This window comes from Chelmon rostratus, chromosome 5, assembly GCF_017976325.1.
Source record: "Chelmon rostratus isolate fCheRos1 chromosome 5, fCheRos1.pri, whole genome shotgun sequence".
Classification (NCBI taxonomy): Eukaryota; Metazoa; Chordata; class Actinopteri; order Chaetodontiformes; family Chaetodontidae; genus Chelmon; species Chelmon rostratus.
The window spans coordinates 27,271,766-27,292,069 of record NC_055662.1 but is presented as its reverse complement, the minus strand read 5'-3'; the positions used below and the strand labels follow the sequence as shown (position 1 = coordinate 27,292,069).

The 20,304-nt window shown below is 46.4% G+C and overlaps 3 protein-coding genes across 3 annotated transcripts in view; 1 reads left to right on the top strand and 2 right to left on the bottom strand.

The window, feature by feature from the left end:
• dock5 (dedicator of cytokinesis 5) overlaps positions 1-8,869 on the top strand; it is a 29,013-nt gene extending 20,144 nt beyond the window's left edge. Inside the window, exons 32-51 of the mRNA XM_041936296.1 lie at positions 209-363; positions 496-581; positions 900-1,056; positions 1,183-1,223; positions 1,305-1,395; positions 1,535-1,654; positions 1,909-1,998; positions 2,468-2,572; positions 2,823-2,964; positions 3,904-3,985; positions 4,097-4,181; positions 4,354-4,440; positions 4,532-4,708; positions 5,525-5,608; positions 5,696-5,833; positions 6,063-6,229; positions 6,423-6,546; positions 6,674-6,833; positions 6,999-7,117; positions 7,246-8,869. Of these exons, the coding sequence (XP_041792230.1) occupies positions 209-363; positions 496-581; positions 900-1,056; positions 1,183-1,223; positions 1,305-1,395; positions 1,535-1,654; positions 1,909-1,998; positions 2,468-2,572; positions 2,823-2,964; positions 3,904-3,985; positions 4,097-4,181; positions 4,354-4,440; positions 4,532-4,708; positions 5,525-5,608; positions 5,696-5,833; positions 6,063-6,229; positions 6,423-6,546; positions 6,674-6,833; positions 6,999-7,117; positions 7,246-7,347 (2,312 nt within the window). The 3' untranslated portion in view covers positions 7,348-8,869. The remainder of the gene's footprint in view (positions 1-208; positions 364-495; positions 582-899; positions 1,057-1,182; positions 1,224-1,304; positions 1,396-1,534; positions 1,655-1,908; positions 1,999-2,467; positions 2,573-2,822; positions 2,965-3,903; positions 3,986-4,096; positions 4,182-4,353; positions 4,441-4,531; positions 4,709-5,524; positions 5,609-5,695; positions 5,834-6,062; positions 6,230-6,422; positions 6,547-6,673; positions 6,834-6,998; positions 7,118-7,245) is intronic.
• A 2,589-nt stretch (positions 8,870-11,458) lies between these two features.
• LOC121606279 lies at positions 11,459-12,436 on the bottom strand. Its single transcript, XM_041936492.1, has one exon. The coding sequence runs from the start codon at positions 12,434-12,436 to the stop codon at positions 11,459-11,461; it is 978 nt and encodes a 325-aa protein (XP_041792426.1).
• Positions 12,437-15,251: 2,815 nt separating this feature from the next.
• Positions 15,252-20,065, bottom strand: vsig8b (V-set and immunoglobulin domain containing 8b). The gene is made up of 8 exons (XM_041937583.1): positions 19,990-20,065; positions 19,607-19,686; positions 17,984-18,153; positions 17,653-17,854; positions 17,294-17,446; positions 16,599-16,721; positions 16,273-16,411; positions 15,252-16,183 (listed from the first exon to the last, which is right to left on the bottom strand). Exons 2-8 carry the CDS (start codon positions 19,677-19,679, stop codon positions 15,949-15,951), a joined length of 1,095 nt encoding a protein of 364 aa, XP_041793517.1. The 5' UTR covers positions 19,680-19,686; positions 19,990-20,065; the 3' UTR covers positions 15,252-15,948.
• Between the last annotated feature and the right edge of the window lie 239 nt (positions 20,066-20,304).

The window sequence follows — 20,304 nt, the reverse complement described above, 5'->3', positions numbered from 1 at the left end:
TTGTGGAATTGTTTGCAGAGCGCCTGCCGGTAACGCAAAGGGAACAACAAGACAATATTTCCTGTTGTCCAGTTTCACAGTGTGTTGTTGTTGTGTTTGCCACGTTATTGGATTTGTCCTCTGTTTGTAGAGAGATGAAGGTGCAGCTTATTGCCTTCTCAAATCAGACTGTGATATTTCTGCGTGATAATGTTTTGTTGTCCCTCAGGCCCCCACAAAATGAAGTTCATCCCAGCCATGGTGGGGCCCATTCTGGAGGTCACGCTGGTGCCGGAGCCCGAGCTGAGGAAAGCCACCATGCCCATCTTCTTTGACATGATGCAGTGCGAGCACAACTTCAGCCCCGGACGCACGTTCCAGACGGTAGAAACTCTCTCAGAAGTTCAGCACTTTGGTGTTTTTTGTCTGAGTTCGACTGTAGCGGCCCCCCGGCTAAGTATGACATTTGTGATGTGTATGATGGGGTGTTTTTTAATTCCCTTCTTATCTTTGCAGTTTGAGAACGAACTGATAACAAAGTTGGATCAAGAGGTAGAAGGAGGCCGAGGGGATGAGCAGTACAAAGTCCTGCTGGAGAAAACGTAAGGCCGGGGGGGGGCATTAAACACCAAACATTTCTGTTTTCACCAAAGTTGTTCGAGCTACAACACACTGATCAAAAATCCATCAATTCTGTGCATTAGCGACTCCACGTAGGACTGCTTCTAAAATACAACAAAGGCCTTTATGATGTTTTTTGAAAAAGTCCTCGAGGAGCCAGAAGGACGAGCCGGTCTGTTAGAATTGTAAGCAACCTGTAATCAATAGAAACCCCACAGACAAAAGCTGGTTTTAATGACTCTGGCAGACTGATAGACGACATACAGATGTGGCCGTTTACTCTTTGTTTGTATGTGCAGCTTGCTGGAGCACTGCAGACGCCACAGATACCTGTCCCAGTCCGGAGAGGAGCTGGCTCTGCTGCTCAGCAGCCTGCTGGAGAACCTCCTGGCCTACCGGACCATCACGCACGACGAAAGTCCCGAGCACCGCATGAGCTGCACGGTCAACGTGCTGGTACGGCCCCCGCCCGCCTTTACAAAGGGTTACCTGTGCATGAACTCACAGCGGCTACCTGTGATCTTCAGTTTGCTGGAGAAAATGTGATGAAGAATCAGCATTTAACGTTTTTCTCTCTCACAGAATTTCTACAAAGAGAAAAAGCGGGAGGACATTTACATCCGGTGAGTCCGGCTGAGACACGGAGCATCTGGCCTCTGGACCAAACGGCTCGCTGTGTGTAACTCATGTGCTCTTGTAACCAGGTACCTGTACAAGCTGCGAGATTTGCACCTGGACTGTGAGAACTACACGGAGGCGGCCTACACGCTGCTGCTACATGCTGAATTACTGGAGGTCTCTGACACATCAAAGCCTTTTTTCCAGCTTGAATAAAAGCAGATTTTTTTCTGTTTGAGCTGTTTAATCTTTTCTAATGTTACCGTTCCTCTAAATGTTTACCTGAATGTTGATTTATGGTAATCCTCTTTCCCAGTGGTCTGACAAACCCTGCGCTCCTCACCTGATACCCCGAGACGGGGAGCATGTCTGGACCCAGCAGGAGCTCAAAGAGAGGCTCTTCCAGGAGATCATATGTTACCTGGACAAGGGCAAGGTGAGCATCACCTGCTCTGCTCGTGTGTTAGAAGTTAGTGCTGTGAAACTGTGAGGAAGCCGCTGCAGCCTGTGTCAGTATTCAGATCTGTGACTGGCTGCGAGGTATCAACTGTTCTCCCCTGAAGCCGCGAGGCCGGGGTTTCACCGAGGACAGCCGCAGGGGCCAGATGGCAAAGTCTAGCTCATGCTCCTGTGTTTTTATGTTCTTGTTTTATGTCCCCTTTTAACTGAGCGGTGCACATGTCTTCTCAGATGTGGGAGAAGGCCATTGAGCTGGGCAAGCAGCTGGCCAAGATGCACGAGAGCCACATGTTTGACTTCATGGAGCTGAGCCAGCTGCTGGTAAGAGGAGGCGTGCAAATAATTCAGCTGTGCAAACAAAGCGCCATCACTCCTAAAACCTCTCAAAAAACGATGTCAACTTGATGATTGTGTTGGTACGGCCTCGTTACACTGTTGAAACTAGCGTGCTGCGTAATAGTGGACGAGGGTTGCGTTCCAGTCTGTGTGAGGCTGAGGAGGAAGAGGTGGTTGTGTGTTATGCTGTTTACACAACCCGTCTGCAGCCACAGAGCGAAGCCGTGCAGCCTGAAGAACCTGTAAAGTCCCTCAGCGTCGGTACTTTACTGTGATTGTGCTCCATAATCTTTCTCGTAATGACATAAAAGGAAATGAAAGCAGCCACATTCCTTTTTTGTTTTTGGAAGTAATTTATTTTGAAAGATTTCATTTTGCTGCCACTCAGAGACTAATTACAACACTCTGCGTCTGCTCTGCCGCCTCACCTTCCTCTTTGTTTCCCGTGTCACAGAAAAAACAAGCCAAGTTCTATGAAAATATAATGCACGCAATGCGGCCGCAGCCGGAGTACTTTGCTGTGGGATATTATGGCCTTGGATTCCCCTCTTTCCTCAGGGTAAGGAAGTGATTACCTGTTTCAGTAAATAGACACTATCATGTGCTGCACTTATGCAATGAGCTGGCTTTCTGAAACATTTCTCAGGGCAATAATGGTGATGAAGGTTATTGGCTTTTTGATGACACATGAGAACGTCGGGATGAAAGCAGACACAAGGACACCTCTCATACGTTTTATTATGGAAAAAAAAAAAAGCTCCATCATCATTCTGCCGTCTCATTTGTTGTTGTGAAATCTTCCCCCACAGAACAAGATGTTCATCTACCGAGGGAAGGAGTACGAGTGGCTGGAAGAATTCAGCTTAAAGCTGCTCTCTCAGTTCCCCAACGCGTCACGCATGACCAGCACAGCGCCCCCTGGAGACAACATCAGCAACTCACCTGGACAGTGTATCCTTAGATAGTAACTCACAGGAGGGCTGCTTCGTTATCAAGGATTTTAGGGACGGCAGTGAGGTCGACGGCTGGACTGAAATACTGAAATATCTGTATCTGTACTGTTGGATGAATTGTCCCCCTCAAGATAAACTGTAATATCTTTGAAGATATATCAGTATTTAAAGATCTCCTCCACACAGATTAATGTCTACTTTAAATGATAATTTGTTTACTTTACAAAGTTGAGCTGTCTTTTTAAAATCCTTAAACTGACATCCACTCCCTCTTCCTTCATCATGAATTATTCTTCATTTTTAGTCAAGTTAATCTGCTGGACACGAGATGTCCTGCACTTCTATTCATCACTAATCAAACGACAAAGGCGACATCTCACATATACAGCTTGGGAGGAGAACAAACACGTATTACATTTGAATGAATTTCATCACGTCAGGTTGAATATTGGACCAGAATATATTACTGCACTATTATTTTACTGTACTTTTTAGCACCATTGTAATGCCATTTTTGTCAGTTTGCTGCAATGTCAAGGAGCCAAAACCAAAGAATTTTACAATCTCTTATACTTGTACATTTGACAAGTAATAATAATAAGTCCAGAGTCTTGAAATTGCAGGCCGGCCCCCTTTAAACTGGATTTTCAGTGAGCTCAGAGGAAGTTTCGGTAGATGAAAGTGAAAACAGCCTTCGAGTGTCAAACTCTGCTCGTACGTCATTCTGCAGAGTGAAGCTCAAACACGCAACTGTAGGAGGAAAAACACATTTCTGAGTGGAGGAGAAGTTTAAACTACTTGGTGTTTATTGCTAACATGGCTGTGGACTCTGAATCTTGACAGTTACAGGTTAAAAAAAAAAAAATCTGATTCACTACAACTTTGCTTTTTCTGCTGCGCCGCACTGTTCCTGCTCGTATCCTGAGCTGAACTTCAGACATCCAGTGCTTTACTGTCAAGCCTGTTCTCACCGTGCCGCACCAGTTTAAAGACAAGGGGGTTCCAGAGCAGATATTAAAGTACGTAACCGAACACTTAAAGGCTGATTTATTTTCTCGTGAACACTCTGGGATTTATAGTTCTGTGGTCAGAGCGCTAACTCGCCGCTGTCCTTCCCTGTTCTTTTGCAGCTATTACAGAACTAATGAAGTGGACCAGTTCCAGTATTCCAGGCCCTTCAGGAAAGGTGAAAAGGACCCAGACAATGAATTTGCAGTGAGCACTTTTTAAATTTACTTTAAGATCATATATGTAAGCACACACTCATAAATCCACAAAAAAAACTGCATCAACTCTTCTGTCTTTGTGCGCGCTTCACTCTGAAGATTAGTAATAACATTAAAATGTCACGCTCTGAGTTTTCTTTGATGTTTGTTCTGCCCTGCAGACCATGTGGATCGAGAGGACAACCTACATCACCGCCTATCGCTTCCCAGGCATCCTGAAGTGGTTTGAAGTCAAATCTGCCTCGGTGGTAAGAAGCGACCTCGATGTTGAACTGTGTTCTTACTCTCACTGTAAAAATTCCCCACGTTCATTGTTCGTGTAATTCTCCTGACGGGCAGGAGGAGATCAGCCCTTTGCAGAACGCCATCGATGCCATGGAGACGACCAATGAAAAGCTGAGCAACCTCGTGCAGCAGCAAGCTTGTGATCGCTCGCTGTCCATCAACCCGCTGTCCATGATGCTCAGCGGCATCGTTGACCCCGCCGTCATGGGCGGCTTCTCCAACTATGAGAAGGTTTGACTCCTTTGTTTAATAAGATAAATAAACGGCATTATTTAATTGGGCCCTCTCATTGGGACTGAAACCTTGAAGTAACCTTGGAACAAACAAACAGCTAACACTACATGCAGACACAATAATAATCACGACCTTCAGAGGAAATCTCATCAAAAAAATCCTGACAAGACTACAAGTCTGCAGCCGCGCTAGCGCTCGAATGCTAACATGCTAATGTTTAGATCTAATCTTTACCACCATCTTAGTATAGAGTGTTAGCATGCTAACATTTGCCAAAATAACACTGACCACAGGCTGAGCTAAATGCTAACATCAGGATGCTAATACGCTCACAGTGACCAGGTTAACATGCATGCTGAAGTTTAGCAGGTATGATGTTTTGCGTCTTAGTGTGCTAACCTTAGCTAACCAGAGTCATTGGGGTGCATCCTCTGGGGACCACGAGCCCCCAAAATTCATCGTCCCACCTATCAGGCTGCACAGCATTGGTTAGATTTTAGCTGCGTACTAACTTCGGGTTCAGGTTGTTTGCACAGTTGGCTGTAAAGTAATCGACTCGGAAAATAATGTATAGTTATCAAACGGTGCCAAACTACACGAACAACAAATAAATCACACAACTGCAAACATTAATATGAATTTGTGAGTCCTTTTTTCATTAACGTGAGCTCTGACTGGCCTCGAGCCTGTTATGAGTTACAAAGTTATATTCATCAGGGGACACTGTGGCCGCTTTGTCATCCTGTTCATTTTTGCTCGCAGCTATATTTAAAGCCAGCTGCCCAGTTTTCATCCTGTTTTCATCCTCTGTAGGCTTTCTTTACTGACACCTACACCCAAGAGCACCCGGAGGACCACGAGCGCATCGAGGTCCTGAAACACCTCATTGCCCTGCAGGTAAATCCCCCCGCCGTCACTGTCATTGACACCAGCCTCAAAGCAGAACGTGTTTTCTAATGTTTTAGTGCCCGTGTTCCCGTCTAGATCCCTGTCTTGGCAGATGGGATTCGCATCCACGGGGAGAAAACGACGGAGCAGTTGAAGCCCTTACACAACCGTCTGGTTACTTGCTTCCAAGACCTTCGGGAGAAAGTGGAGAAGCATTATGGCGTCATAACCTTGGTGCGTTGCCAACCGCAAACTCAATTGAATGTAAGAGGGTGCCAACTGAAGCTATTGGCCCTCTTGCCTTCCTATCAAACGCTTCTCATTCAATGCAGTGTACATTATATTAGCGTAGGACCATAAATCTTCCTTTAGCCGGTCCATTGCAACCCCGGTTTCGCCTGTCATTGTGCTCCTCCGCTGCCAAGATTCCCCGATGACGCTTAATCCCATTTGTGTGTCCCAGCCCTGCTCCCTCACTGAGAGGAAGAAGAGTCGCGTGGGCTCGGTGGTGATGCCCTACATCCTGTCCTCCACCCTGCGTCGCATGTCCACTGTCTCAACCCTCTCCAACGCCTCCTCAGGCCTCTCCAGCGGCTCCTCTGATGGACCCTCCTGTGTCTCCTCCCATGAGTCAGTCCTCGTCTCCTCTGTCTCCTCTTCCTACCTGTCCCCCGTCTGCTTTCATCCGACATTGTGTTGCCACCACAACAGACACCGCTTTCATCAAACGCTGATTTTTTTTGTGTGTTTGCTCAAATCCAAAGCGCTGTTTATCTGTCTGCATCTGATTATTCACCGGCAGTTCCTTGTCGTCCCTCCCCAGTGATCGCAGAGCCTCGGTTTTGTCCCGCTTGGAGGAAGACAACAGGATTGCTAGAAAGAACAGGAAGGAGTGGAGCGTGAGCAAATCCCAGGTCCTACTGGAGAGGCAGTCTGATGCAGATGAGGTAAGTTATAACAAAGGCCATACCTTCCTAATGTACGTTTCTGTGATTCAGGTGTGAATCGGGGGCACCTCCATGACTCGTGACTGCGTCACATCTCTATGTGTTTGTTTTCCGGTTTTTATTCCAGACTCCTCCGGAGAAGCAGCAGAGACCCAAGAGTTTGCAGTTAGGAGACCGGCGGCTCACCCTGTCCCTGTTCCAGGGGGTTTCCTCCCAGCTCAGCCTGTCCAACCCCCTCAGCCCGCTGCCTGCCTCTCCACACACACCGCACACACCTCGCAGCTCCAGTACGTAGCAGCACGCACCTTTTATTTCCTCCCCAGCATCATGTCTGCTCACCTCGTGTAAGCACGTTGTGGTCTGTAGCCCCCAAATCAGGTCACTCATGTAGCGGGGGCACATTCACAGATGCACGCGGTCTGACGGCTTTGATTTGCTCTCTCCTGTGGCAGGTTATTCATCGCTGCTCAGCGACAATGATGTCAATAGCAATGACACCCCGGGGACCCCCCCACCCATGCCTCCAAAGAAACACCCACATGAGATTGACAACCCCGGGTTCTCTTCAGAGGTACATCTGCTCTGAGAACATAGCACCCCCTCACTAATGCATATTTAATGACGTGTAAACGTTAAAATATTCTGTTTTTATTTTCATTTGAAGTCCTAGCGTGAACTCTCTTCTCTCTCTCCCCACAGTTCACTCCTCCGCTGCCAATGAAAATCGAGAGCAAGCCTCCTCCGCCGCCCCCGAAAACGCGGAAGTCAATGTTCCCGTCGTACGAGCACCCCCCTAACTAAGGCTACACCCACAAGTTCCCGTAATTCTCAGATTTGGCTGCGATGGAAACAGTTTGTGGAAGCAGATGCAGGACCGTCTACTCAGGGTGTATGTGAGGTTTTCACTAACAGTTCTGAGCAGTCCTTTGTTCTCAAGTGTTAGCTGTTGCTTTGTATTTAAGCCACAGGGAACAATATGTCGGGGGGGGGTGTTGTGAGAGGGTGCTGCTGATTGTGGGTACGTGAGGTCACTGCAGCCCTGCACTCAGTTTGTGTTTAAGAGGTAAAGAAACAGTGATTAGATGCTTTTTTCTTGAAGAAAAATCAGTTTATTGTTCATCACTCGCAGGGAAACGGACCAATGCTGCAATGTAATATTTAGCTTTTATGTGTTGGAGCGACACTGGATGACTTTCCCCCCCCCTCGCCGTTTACCGGTTTTCCACACAGGATTCATGTCAAACTTGACCACGAGCAGGGAATTCAATGTACAGAGTGTTGGTGTGAAACGTTTTCCTAAAGCACGATGTGTTCGAGACACTGGATGGCATTAATGAATGTGCAGCACATGATGCATTTGCTTTGAATACTGTCGCTGGAGCTTCCACGATGATGTTGGCGTTCAGTGGAAGTTACAGTCAGACCACTCTGCGCGGCTGGAGCCAGCAGCCGGTTAGCTTAGCTTAGCATAAATACTGGAAATTGGGAAACAGCAAGCCTGAAGCTCACTGATCAACACCTTAAATCTTGTGGGTCGTCCACTGATCACAGGGTTGCTGGTTTGACCCCGACCTCCTGGCAACACGTCAAAGTCTCCAGTCGAAATGACACTTTGGCTCATGTGACCAAACGTGACATGATGATACAGTGTGTTTATTAGTGAGCTTCAGACGGCTGGTTGGTAGATTTTGTTGCCGTCCCAGAGGAAGCCACCCTAGCTGTTTCCGGTCTTTATGCTAAGCTAAGCTAACTGGCCGCAGCTACACATTAGCAGACATGAGCATGGCATCGATCGTCTTTAAAGAACCCGAAACGCTGTGTGGTACAAGCAGAGATGCCTTTGAAGTTCACTTTAGTTTTCTACTTCAGGTGTTGGACTTTTTTTTATCAGTTCATTATTGAAATTTAAATTATTGCTATTCATGAAATTTTAATGTTTCCATTGTTTTGCACACCCAGCGTGTACAGAGATGGTTTATTTTTATGCATCGTGAATGGAATCTAATTACGACACACTGCTCGGCTGTGCGCTGTCTGCGTTTTTATAAAGAAGCCAAACCGTTTATGTGCCTTCTGAATGCTACTGTAAATCTATGCATGTAAGCTGTTTTGAAAATGATCAAAGTTGAATCAGTAATAATGGTGTCAATATTTTAGTTTTATGTCTAGATTTTGAATAGTTTTACCAGGGACTCACTCTTTTGTACGATGCACATTTCCTAACGAGCATCAGAGAAATTTTATACGAAGAAAGCCTCGAGAGAGATGTAACGATGTTTTTTATGAACAAGCTGTACAAAAATAAAGACTTGTTCAAAGAGCAGCATTGTTTGGCGGCATTGATTATTTTAGAAAGGCGTCTTCTCCATCTCTTAACAGTGATCGTGTCAGCACAGTGCATGCAGATCACTCTCCATGTCCTCACTGGAAACTCGCCGCTCACACGCTCTCGTTTGATGCTGCCAATAGAGTGAAAAATGACCCATTCGAGCTCAAAATGTTGAACAAACTGGTGATTTGTGTATTTCAAATCCAGTCAGAGCAGGTGGAGGTGCGTCTGCAGCTGAAGCAGGAGCTAAAGAGGCGTCTGGGATGTTTGCGGGAGTTGTGCGATGGTTGCTGGTCTTGCTAATCTGGACCGCTAATGGCCTGTTCCTTCCTGTCAGATAGTGAATTACGGCATATCACTCTCCCTGCAAGTCTCAGGAGCAATAACTATTTGAAGCGATGTTCACCCATGCAAGGAGAGCAGCGGTGCAACGGCCAGGTTCAGCTGGATGCCCAGGAGCGTCGCCATGGAAACAATCTCCATACATGTTTACAGCATCAGGCTGTATAGAATCTGACACCAATCAGTCTCTTTCATTTCATGTACATCGCAGACGTCTCTCCAGCCTCCTCTCAACTGACAATACGTCAATGACACGTGTGTGTAACTCTGAGTGTGAGGTCTCACACACACACAAACACACACACACACACACACAGTTTCCATTACCCTGTGACAACACTCGCTGGAAAGCAGCTGGAAAGTGTTCTCCAGCAGAGAGCTCCACAGATGGCCGCTTAAATATAATTTTACAATACTGGAACATAAGTGCTTTTACTGAAGTTCTGTGTTTAAGTGTAATTTTGAGGTACTTGTACTCACATTTCATGCCACATTATTCTTCTACTCGACTACATACGGAGAGGAATATTCTGCTTTTTACTGTGCTGCATTGATCAGCGGAGGCTTGTAGCACCGGCCAGCTGTTCAGACCTTTCAGGCTTGTGACCCTTTGTAATAAAGCGGCGTTTAGTCGGAGCTCCTTAGCAGCTCCATCAAAGAGACGCTCGCTCTCTGAACTTCTCAGATGGGTCCATTTAAATAATTGAGGCCCATAACGGTAAAATTATCCAGCATTTCACAGAAGAGAAAAACAAGGATTAGAGAAAAGTGAAGACAGATCTGTGTTAAACAGAACTTTCTTCTTTCTTTTTATATCGATCATCTCGTGACCTCTCAGATTCATCGAGGGACCTCTTGGAGGGGGCTGACCCCTATCTTGGGAACCACAGTGCGTAGCTGTGTGTACAGTACAGTTAACCGGCTCCACCTCGAGCAGCTACTACAGTAAAATGCTGCGTATGCTAAAAGAACAGTAGTTACATCTAATAAAGTCCTAGACTTTGAAATGTGGAGCCATTTTTCTGCAGACATAGTACTTTTGATACTTCATTTTGCTGATAGTATTTGTGTACTTTTTGAATGCAGGACTTTTACTTATCAGTTGTCATATTGGTGCTTAAGTAAAGGGTCTAAATACTCCTTCCATACTTTCATATCCTAAACTAAGAGGTATAAAGAATAATATAGTGCAGTATTTTAGGCTATTGAGGTTTTTCTGTCTCCGTCATGCTGAACTGAGCCTCCTGTCAGAGAGGAGGACAGGACGGATGAAACCCCCCCTGCATCAAAGGGAGATATGCCTTTTCTTACTTTGTCCATTTAGCTGCTGCAGGGATCCCGAGCCTCTGTGTGGAGAGGGATTAGCTGCACTATTGTATCTCTGCTTTGAACCTCACTAGGTGGTGCCAGAGGGTGTGAACTAATGGAGCATTGCAAAGAGGCCTGCTGATTTTTTTTCTAAACTCTGTGTTTACTCAGGCTGGGTTTGCTGGGTATGAGCGCACCTTTCAGGAACGGCCAGCTTCACGCACACAGTTACACACAATCACACCTGAGAGCTGGCGAGCACAGGCGCAGGTGCGCCCGTCTGCTGAGGGCCGACGTATAGACAGCAGAAGATGGCGCTTTCCGTCGTCACGTGTGGTTTTTTCTCCTCAAACTGGTGCAGGAGTTTGAAGTGGCGGCGTTCCAGTTCCTCGCAGACTGCTGCTGACCCCGTGTGCACCTTCAGCTATCTGCAAACTGACGGGGGGAAACTCTTAAACCCGCTGCGATGGAAGAAAAAACAAGAATTCAGGTTGTGCATACGTTCTTGTTTTATTAATACGCTCTGTACGCTCGCCACAGTCACATGTATTTTTTAACATTTTTAGATGGGTGCAGAGTTGCATCATGTCCAGGCTGCCATGCTCGGGGATCCACCTTTCAGGCCTGACTATTATTTGTCCTACTGAAATATTAATTCATAGGTGCAGTGATGAGCTTGTGATTTGGATGGAAAGCTGGTTACCTGTGATCAGCGCTTCACTCTGCCCTCCCTGCTCTAACCGGCTCGCACAGCTAAAATACCTTATTGATGGGAGAAATTGTAATTAACAGTGATACAGCAGGACAGTGGTAATTACTAAAATTGCGAGCACAAAAGATAAAAGAATACGTTTCTTCAAAGTTTTTAATAAGTTCAGACAATGACCAATTGATTTCAGCACAAAGACCTCCAGTGTGAAGCAAATTGGCTTCTCAGCTTTTAACTTTTGCAGGAATGCTGGGTTCAGCCTTTTGTTCAGGCACCTTCAGACAAGACAAACACGGATATTCATCCAGGCACACGTTAAACTCGTGGATCAGAGCTTTCCAAAAAGTCTTTTTCCCATAGATCAGCACCGTGGCGGTGACCGTCGTGTAGACGGACGTGAAGAAGAACGTGAGGGTGATGACGTTCTCGTGGTTCACCGCTATCTGGTATTGGACGTAAAGGTCGACCACGAGGAAGACGATGAAGACGGCCACGAGAGATAAAGCCATCTGGATCACCCTCATCTGAGAGCCCAGCTTTGGGCCGTGGGCTCCGTTGGTGCTGGCTTTCATGTGACGGAGATGGATGGCCAGGTGGATGGAGATGGAGATGCAGCACTTCACCATGAGCACGCCCGGCAGCACATCGGCCAGGAGCAGATACGTGGCTTCGTAGGCCCGGCCCGAGTCGGTGTCGGGCACTAAAACCCCACAGTCCTGGTTGGCCGCGGTGTGGTTCTCCGGTTGAAACACCACCAGCATCGGCATACAGGTGCCGAGGCCGCACAGAGGGATGAGGAGGACGGCCAAGGTGACGTGCTTGAGGATGGTGGCCTGGATCTGGGTGTAGCAGTGGTTGGGGGTGTTCACCAGCTTGGTGCTGTAGTAGAACGTGAGAAAGCTGGTGTCCCACATGATGGTGAACTTGAGGCTGTAGATCAGCAGCAGCATGATGGTGTAGGGCGTCTGGGCGATGTGGCACTCGCTGTCCACCTCATCCATGCTCATCCAGAAGTAACAGAGCAGCTGGTGAGCCACGTCGGCCACCGACAGAGCCGTGATGATGGTTTCACTGGGACTCCACTGCTTCTTCTGCCTGTAGTTCCTCAGACTCATCAGGAAGATGTAGACGTTAAAGAAGACGGTCGTGACGGCCAGCAGACCTGTCATCACCCACAGGGCCAGTTTACTTCCCCCAAACATGACGAGAATCTCTTCTCGCATCTGCAGCTTAGACCTTGAAGTGAATAAGTCAGACCTCTGTGTAGCACGCGGCGGTCTGTGTGGGGTCGTGAACTGAAAAATTATGCACACACACACGAAAGCAGACGATTCTTCATTTGTGCCACAGAATGGAATCAGTCACAGTTTGTCAGCGGGGCCTGAGGAAGAGATTCATACATTTAGCTCATGAAATGCACAGAATGGATCCTTTAAACTCTTCTGTTCCGGATTTAAATGTATGTGAAATCTACAGATTAGACGGCCACGTGCGAGGAGAGGAGAGGTGTAGCTGAGGTCTGCGCTCTTCCATTTTTACCTCAAATGAAGCTCCCACAGGTCGGACGAGGCTTTTCATCACTCAAGGTTTCTGCTTTTGTTTGCTGGCTGCGAGTCATCACAAACACGTTTCTGACTCAGTACCGTCGGCTGCAGCTGAAGAATCCTTTGTTTTGTTTATCCAAGCGTTAATCCTAGCCTGAAGTCGTGTGCAGGATGTACACAGCAAGGTGAAGTCCTCGGATATCAGCGCTCCTTCACTTGGATTTAAATATATATGAAGCGGGTGTGATTTGCATCAGTTACGACCACAGGTGGTGGTGATGGTGCATTTGCATCCGCACGGGGTGCAGGATGCGTCCTCATTATGAATATCCGGTGACTTTACTGTATGTCGATCAGTGCAGCATGACAGCTCAGCCAATCCTCCGACCACACACCACCGGACGCCGCATGCAAATGGTTATTCCTGCAGCTCGGCCACATATTAACACACACACACACACACACACACACACACACACACACACACACACACGCCTATTTACCTGATAAGGAAAGTAAATCACCTTTGAATCACCTTCAGGAGCCTTGCTAATGCTTCACTGGAGTCTGTGCTGCGGAGGACACCGACCTTGTAGACAGACTGAACAAAATGTTGACTTGCTGAATTGCTGAATTGTATTTAAGTTCATATTTTATTTAAATATTTTCTGTCCGTGTTTTACATACAAAAACTATCCAATCCTAGCTAACGGGATCCTAATTACAGAAACAATTAAAAAGGCAGGCCAAGGTCCTCGTCCATGTTTTTCTTCATGAGCAGCACCTTGACTTCATGACTGTACGGCAGGAAAAAAGCTCCTTATTGCAGAAGCTCTTTGAATCTAAATGCGAGGGAACACGTCAAAAACAAATGAACCCCGTTAGAAGTTGTGCCCTCTACAAAACTTATTATTGAAAGAAGAGATTATGCGGTTTCTGCGATGAGGTTTCCAGAAAATGATTTGTAATTAATTATGGTATCTGTTTCCTCAGTTCACGCATGAATCGAAGGACAGACGTGTGCTCGCACATTAAACGGCTTCTCAGAGAACTGCTCCCTCACAGACCTGCTTTTCCCCAGCAGACAAACATACAAACATGGACACAAAACTTGATTTAATTTGCCTTCGTTTGAAGTAAACAAGTGTGTGTGTGTGTGTGTGTTTGTGGGCAAATGCAAACTTAAGTGCTGCTGATTGAATTTTCAGGCAAAGCTCATCTGAAATTGAGGGCCGCTCGTCTGAAATTGAAAGTCTAATTTTGCTGCATCTTCTGTCTGATAATGTGAAACAGTAACACAGTTTGTGAATAACCGTCCAGGCTTTCATGCAGGGGGGGCTCCTGGCCTTCAGGGAGCCCCTGGCTGAATTTATCACCAAGGGCACGCCGATCCTCGCCACTTCTCGCAGCTCTTATTAATTCAACACGCACCTTTTGAAGATGAGAGCAGGCCAGTGGGCCGCGGGCAGAGTGCTGACTCTGGATTCAGAGAGCCTCCTGCAGGTTACAGCGACTAGATGTTACATTAATAACCAGTTTACTGAAGCTTTGCAAAAAATTGGCGGAACACACAACACAAACAAGGCAATTTTGCAGCATTTTGTTCTGCAAATGAAACATTTTCCAGGAGGCAAATACACAAAGAGGATCAGAGGCAACACTGACTTCACCGTCTGAGTCACAAGCAGCTTTGAAGCTCGAGTTCATATCGATGCAGTTAGTGCCCTGGAAACAGCCAATCAGCACACAGATCGTTTGTCTCGCTGCGTTCATCCACTAATCAGAATTTCAACACGTTCAGCTTCTTCATTTTAGCTCAGGTGAAAACTGAGTTCACTTTACTGCGTTTTATAGCTGAAGTAAAGAAAAGTCACCTGTACTGTTTGTGCTTCATTTAAAGTCTGTTTGACAGATACTTTTAAAAAGTCTGCTTCCAAACAGACGTCAGTACATTCTGCAGTACAGTGACATTTCAAAGTACTTATAAAAGTCTACTTTATTGTGAGTATATTATACATTTTACTTCAGTCTACTTTTAAAAAGTATACTAAATTATATAATTAAATACTTTGAGTACTTAAGAGTATTGAAGAGTACTTGTGAAAAGTGAACTTATTTTCAGGTCCTTTTGTAAAACACTATCAGCAGCTTAATAAAAGTGAACTTTAATTTCACTTCATTTTAAGTGTATTTGAGTATATTTTGAACACACTGGTGCTCATAAATCCGGATTTTCACTGGTGTACTTCAGTACACTTTACACTTACACAAGTTTGTAAAAAGTTAGCATACTATTTACACTTCAAGTATGCTCAAGTACTACTCAAGCGACTGCACTGTGTGCTGTACATTTACATATACTCTAAGGTGACAAAAATAGCACAAAGTCTACTTAGTACATTCTTCAAAAAGTCTAATTTAACTGTAATATTTTTCACGCAGGAAGACGCTCACACACAGGATGATCCTCTCTAATCAAGTTTTAATTGAACCTCTGACCATGTCGACAATTTGACTGCTTTCATATGTATAAACACACGTGTGTATGTATATACACACACATACATATATATACATTTACATAAACGTATATTCACATATGTATATATATACATATGAAAATCTCTATATACACACATGCAAATATATATATACATATGTCAGATTCCATTCTGACTGTTGTTGTTCAGAGATAACAGATGTCTCTCAAATGTTACTCGACTTTGACAAATAAATACTGTGAGAAAAAAGAGCCGAGATGAGATGATTCTCTCATCTTTGACTTATCACTGAAAATGTTTTTATTGTACTCAAAATTGTTTTATTGTAAAAACTAAGAAGCTGATTGAGCTACATGTGGCATAGAAAAAAAACATCAATAAAAACACACATTTTTTGATATATACATGTACAGTTTTAACAGAATCAGTGTCATAAAGACTTGGATTATGATTCTATACAATACGCTGCAGTGCATTATGAAAGCCAGCCTGTGAAATACTATGAGTCCCCAGTAGTTGGATACCAGCGCTCCCATTACTCTCCAGTTAAATATCTGGTATTGCACCATTTCTCACATCCATACTTTACATAGAGCATCCTTTACAAAGAGTCTTTCCTTCAGAGGGTGTAGTTTAACACTAAAAGTAAAAAAGTCCACCTGGACTGGATTATACAGGGTATCCGTATCGATGGTCGTATTGGAGGGGGGGGTTCACCCCTGCAGTGGTGGGCTGCAATGTGCCGTTAGTCCCGGCCGAGTGGATGGCGCTCCGGCCTGATTCTCTGACGCCGTGGTTCCTCACGGAGCTGTAGTGCACCCCGGGGTGGGTGCGGTACCCCAACACTGAGCGGAAACTGGAGTTCCTGCTGGTGGGTCTGCTCTCCGGGGCCTGGACATCCTCCCTGAAGCGACAGGCCACACAGGGGTCAGTCACATGATCGTCAGGTTATTTCACGACTGCTCGAGCTTCTCTGCAGACCCGATACGTTACCTTATTTCATTGGCAACCTCTTTCTCATAGCGACGCTTGTGGCAGCAGCAGATGAGGAGCCAGATGAGGAGCAGGAGGAGGAGCAGCAGCAGGAGAGCACCAATCACCGCCCCGACTATGACGCCCACCTTGTTGGTAGCTGGAGGAGAAGACGTGAGATCAAAACCAGTGCAGCTCTCCTTCTTTGCAGTCATGAATGAGGCTCACATGTGACGCTACAACTCGCTGTCAAACTAGAGCAAATATTTAAACGGTGCAGCAGAAAATGGTTCCTCCGAGTGTTCAGCGCTTTGGAGTAAAATTAGATGATGATATCACAGACTTACGGTTGTATGCATGCAGAGCGTATTTACACTGAGCTCTGCCGACAGCGTTGTTCACCTTGCACACGTAGCTTCCAACGTTGCTGTCTGTATGGTTCCTTATCAAAAGCTCCCCAGTCTCTGAGTCTGAATGGAAGAAGGCAACATTCAGCACAAGCATGCGATACAAACACAGCATCTGTCTGTCTGCCTGTCTGTCTGCACTTCATGCTGGGCAGGTGTATTTCTGAGGACCAGAGGAAGTGCAGTGTTGGACAAATTGATCAGTAGTGCATCACAACCGCGAGAAGTACACACTGTGTAGGCTAGCGTGCTCAGAGGGGACCGTATTAACAGTTACAACATTGATGCAATAGCATGCTGGGTACAGCGTGCTCTCTTTCCTTTTGTTCAGGAAATAGCCTAGTCCCAAATCACTAAATAGCCCAGTCCCAAATAGCTAGCTGTTAGCAATGACAGCAGCCAGGTGATTATCGCTTTCGTTTGATGTTGAAATGCCCATCCCTAAGTGGGTGTGAGCTTCTGGTGGTATATATGTACATTGTTACAGTACGAAACTATGTCATGGGAGGTGTGCTACTCAGGGCCCGAGGACGAGCAGGGTGGGGTTTAGATGAGCGGCTCTGGAGGAAGCAGCGGGCGCTGCACTGGTCATGTATTGTGGGAAAGCCTTTTCGTCTGTCAGGCCGCTGCCTCACCTTGGGTCGCCATGGATGGCATCGCACCTCCAGTCTCTCTCATCCACACGTAATTGAGAGGGGTGGAGCCCTGAGAGGACTTGCAGCGGAGGGAGACTGTGCCACCTTTCTCCTCCCCGCCTTCCACCCAACACTTCGGTGCCGACGGGGGCTCTAGTGAAAGGAAATGAATACAGTTTTAGAGTTGACTGGTTCAGGTGTTAAAGGTGTGCCTATGGAGACAGGTGTGTTCAGGTGTGAGACAGGACTTCAAAGCAGAAGCAGCCTTTACATTCCACATGAGTGAGAGCAGCTTTTCAAAGTAGAACAAGACGTCTGAGAAAATGAACAGGTCAAACCGGTCAAAAGGAATTCCTCACCCATCACAACCAGAGTGACTTTCCGCGTGTCCACACCCGGCGCCTTCTTCACTTTGCACTGATAGGTGTCGGTGTCCGACACCCTCGCGTCAGAGATGGAGATGGAGGCGTCGCCCAGCGTGGGGTTCCCTGTGAACTTGAATCTGCTGGAGATGCTGGGGTCGCCGTACTGATGGGTCTGGCCCCCTGTGAAGGATAAGATCTGAGATACGACGATGGTCTTGAGTGATGACACATCTTCAGAGCAGGTTTTTCCACTGACACAGCCCAAAGGTAAAGGATCCGCTCTCTCTATGCTAATGAAGGGCAGGTTTCTCTACGACATACACACCAGTTTGTCTTTCTGCGTCATGTCCGGCCGGACGTTGGACCACTCAATGTCCAGCTCTCCTGTGTCTTGGGGGCCGGGGGTGTAGGTGCACCCCAGGTTGACCGTTTCCCCCTTGGCCTTCTGAACAGTCTGTGGCCCAGAGGATGTCACCTCCATCGCCTCCGTCACATCTGATGGTTGAGAAAAGTTCAGATTTGTTTAATTCATAAACACACTCGTCCTCTCCTCGCCATAATCGTCCCCCCAGGCCAAAAGACGGACGTAAAACAGACTCATTTCTCTCTCAAACACATTAATATTGTTCCATTTAATGGCGTTCCAGCTCCGGGTCTGTGCTCGTAAACAGTCTCAGACAGGACGAGGTGCTGATCTGAGACTAATTGGCTCTTAAGTCAAAACTGAGGACTTGGAGCTGGAATCAAAGTGATGTTTTTGTGAATAAGAGTTACGTATTAATCTGAAACTCTCGAGGCTCATTAGTTGTCAGAAATGTACTGTATCAGTAAATGATGGCAGCAGATGAGCAAACATGAAAAATGCACCTGACAAGCGGCAGTTACGAGCCGTCTGTGCTGACACACACCCTGCTGACTCACTGTTTTACAGCCATCGATTTAATTACTGCTCATGGCTCGACGTTTATAGGAACAATGCAATCCTGATTATTATTACGTGGCAACACATTTCAACAGATCCAAGTCACTGGAAGGGAATGTCATTCTCAGACATCTGGAGCGAACCTCTTTTCACCAGTTCCACATTTAGACCTTTAACCTTCGCTAAATATCTTAATGGACCATGTTGATAAATCAAATCAGCCCCTCTTTTGACACCACTCATGACATCCACTGCAGCACTTCACTGCAACCAAACAGAGCACGTCAGAGGTATTTATGAAAGCGTTTGAGCAGCAGATGTGATGAAGGGAGTCTGAAAAAAGCTCTAATTAGTCACTCAAATGTTTACGCTGCCAATGCCCCCCCAGGGCGAACTGCAGGAATCTGAGGAAGGCCTGTTTTCCCTGTAGAGAGGCGGCTAAGCTAACTCGGTAGCGAGCACGGCCCCTGCAGCCTTTCACATGTGCGGCCCCTCACTGACCCGGAGAAAACAGGTAACACTTTGGTGCAGCGTGAAGCTTTAAGCGCTCGGGAGGTTTGTGCATGTGTTCTGTACGTACACTGCTCACTTTCACTCTGCTGCGTGCATTCAGCTCGATTTCACCTCTGTTTTTATGCTGCTTGAGGATTAAAACGGACGGCTTGGATGGAGGCCTGGGACTAACTCCTCCACTGGGAACAATAAAGTTTTGTTTAAAAAAATGCACACACTGGTTTGACTGTTAGCTGCAGGAGTGTGAATGAATAGAGCTCTGAATGTTATGCGAGGTATCTGTCCGCCACCCACATTCTATGCACATGGTTCATTGAGCGACTGCAATGCTATTCAGCCGGCGGTTTAACTGCCAGATCATCAGCTCAGAGCACGTCGGACTGGTCAGTCTGTTGCCTGAATCACACAGGTACTATCCAGAAAACACACCTGTTCTGTTAGCGATCATATATTCTCTGCTCTCAGGGCAGTCAGCGGCTGAAAACAAACCTGAGATAAAGAAATCAGACTCACCTGTCTTCAGGTGAAGCGTCACCAGAAGCAGCACAGCCAGCTTTAGCCCCACGCTTGTAAGTCCAGGCTCCATAATGACCCTGAGAGCAACATGAAAGGAAGAAGTGTAAGTTCAGTGACTGTCTCTGCCTTTGAATGTTGTTTACTGCCTCTAATTTAATTTCATGGCGGTGCAAAGATCTCTGCTGTTGCTCTCTGATCCAGTGTTATCTTACAGCTAACATGCACCTGGAATGAAAGAATTACTGCTCTTATGTTTGTTCCCTTTTAAGGTTGAGAGAGGTCTAGAATGACGGTGAATATCAATGTAAAACAAGCAGAGGGAAGACGGACTGTTTGATTCTTAAGTACACACCACCAAGACAGACAGAGCTGTGACATACCTGAGAGTGAAGCCGTGATCCGCAGTGTGTCCCCTCAGGCCTGCCGCTGCTGCAGTACTGGTGAGGCAAACTTATTTTGCTCTCAGGTGAAACTCAGCGGCAGAAACCGTGACCACACCCTCCCTGTCCATAGTACACCTGTGGCCACTCCTCGAGCTGCGGCGTTTCAACCCTCCTTCAAGCAGCTGTTGTTTTTGGGGACTCGTTTGTGTCGATTGGACATGTGTTCATTTGTTCGATGTGATAAAAAGGCGTTTTGTTGGTGCTGCTGTCTGTGTTTGTCTTCTGATCGCAGACGTATGGACGCAAGCTGCC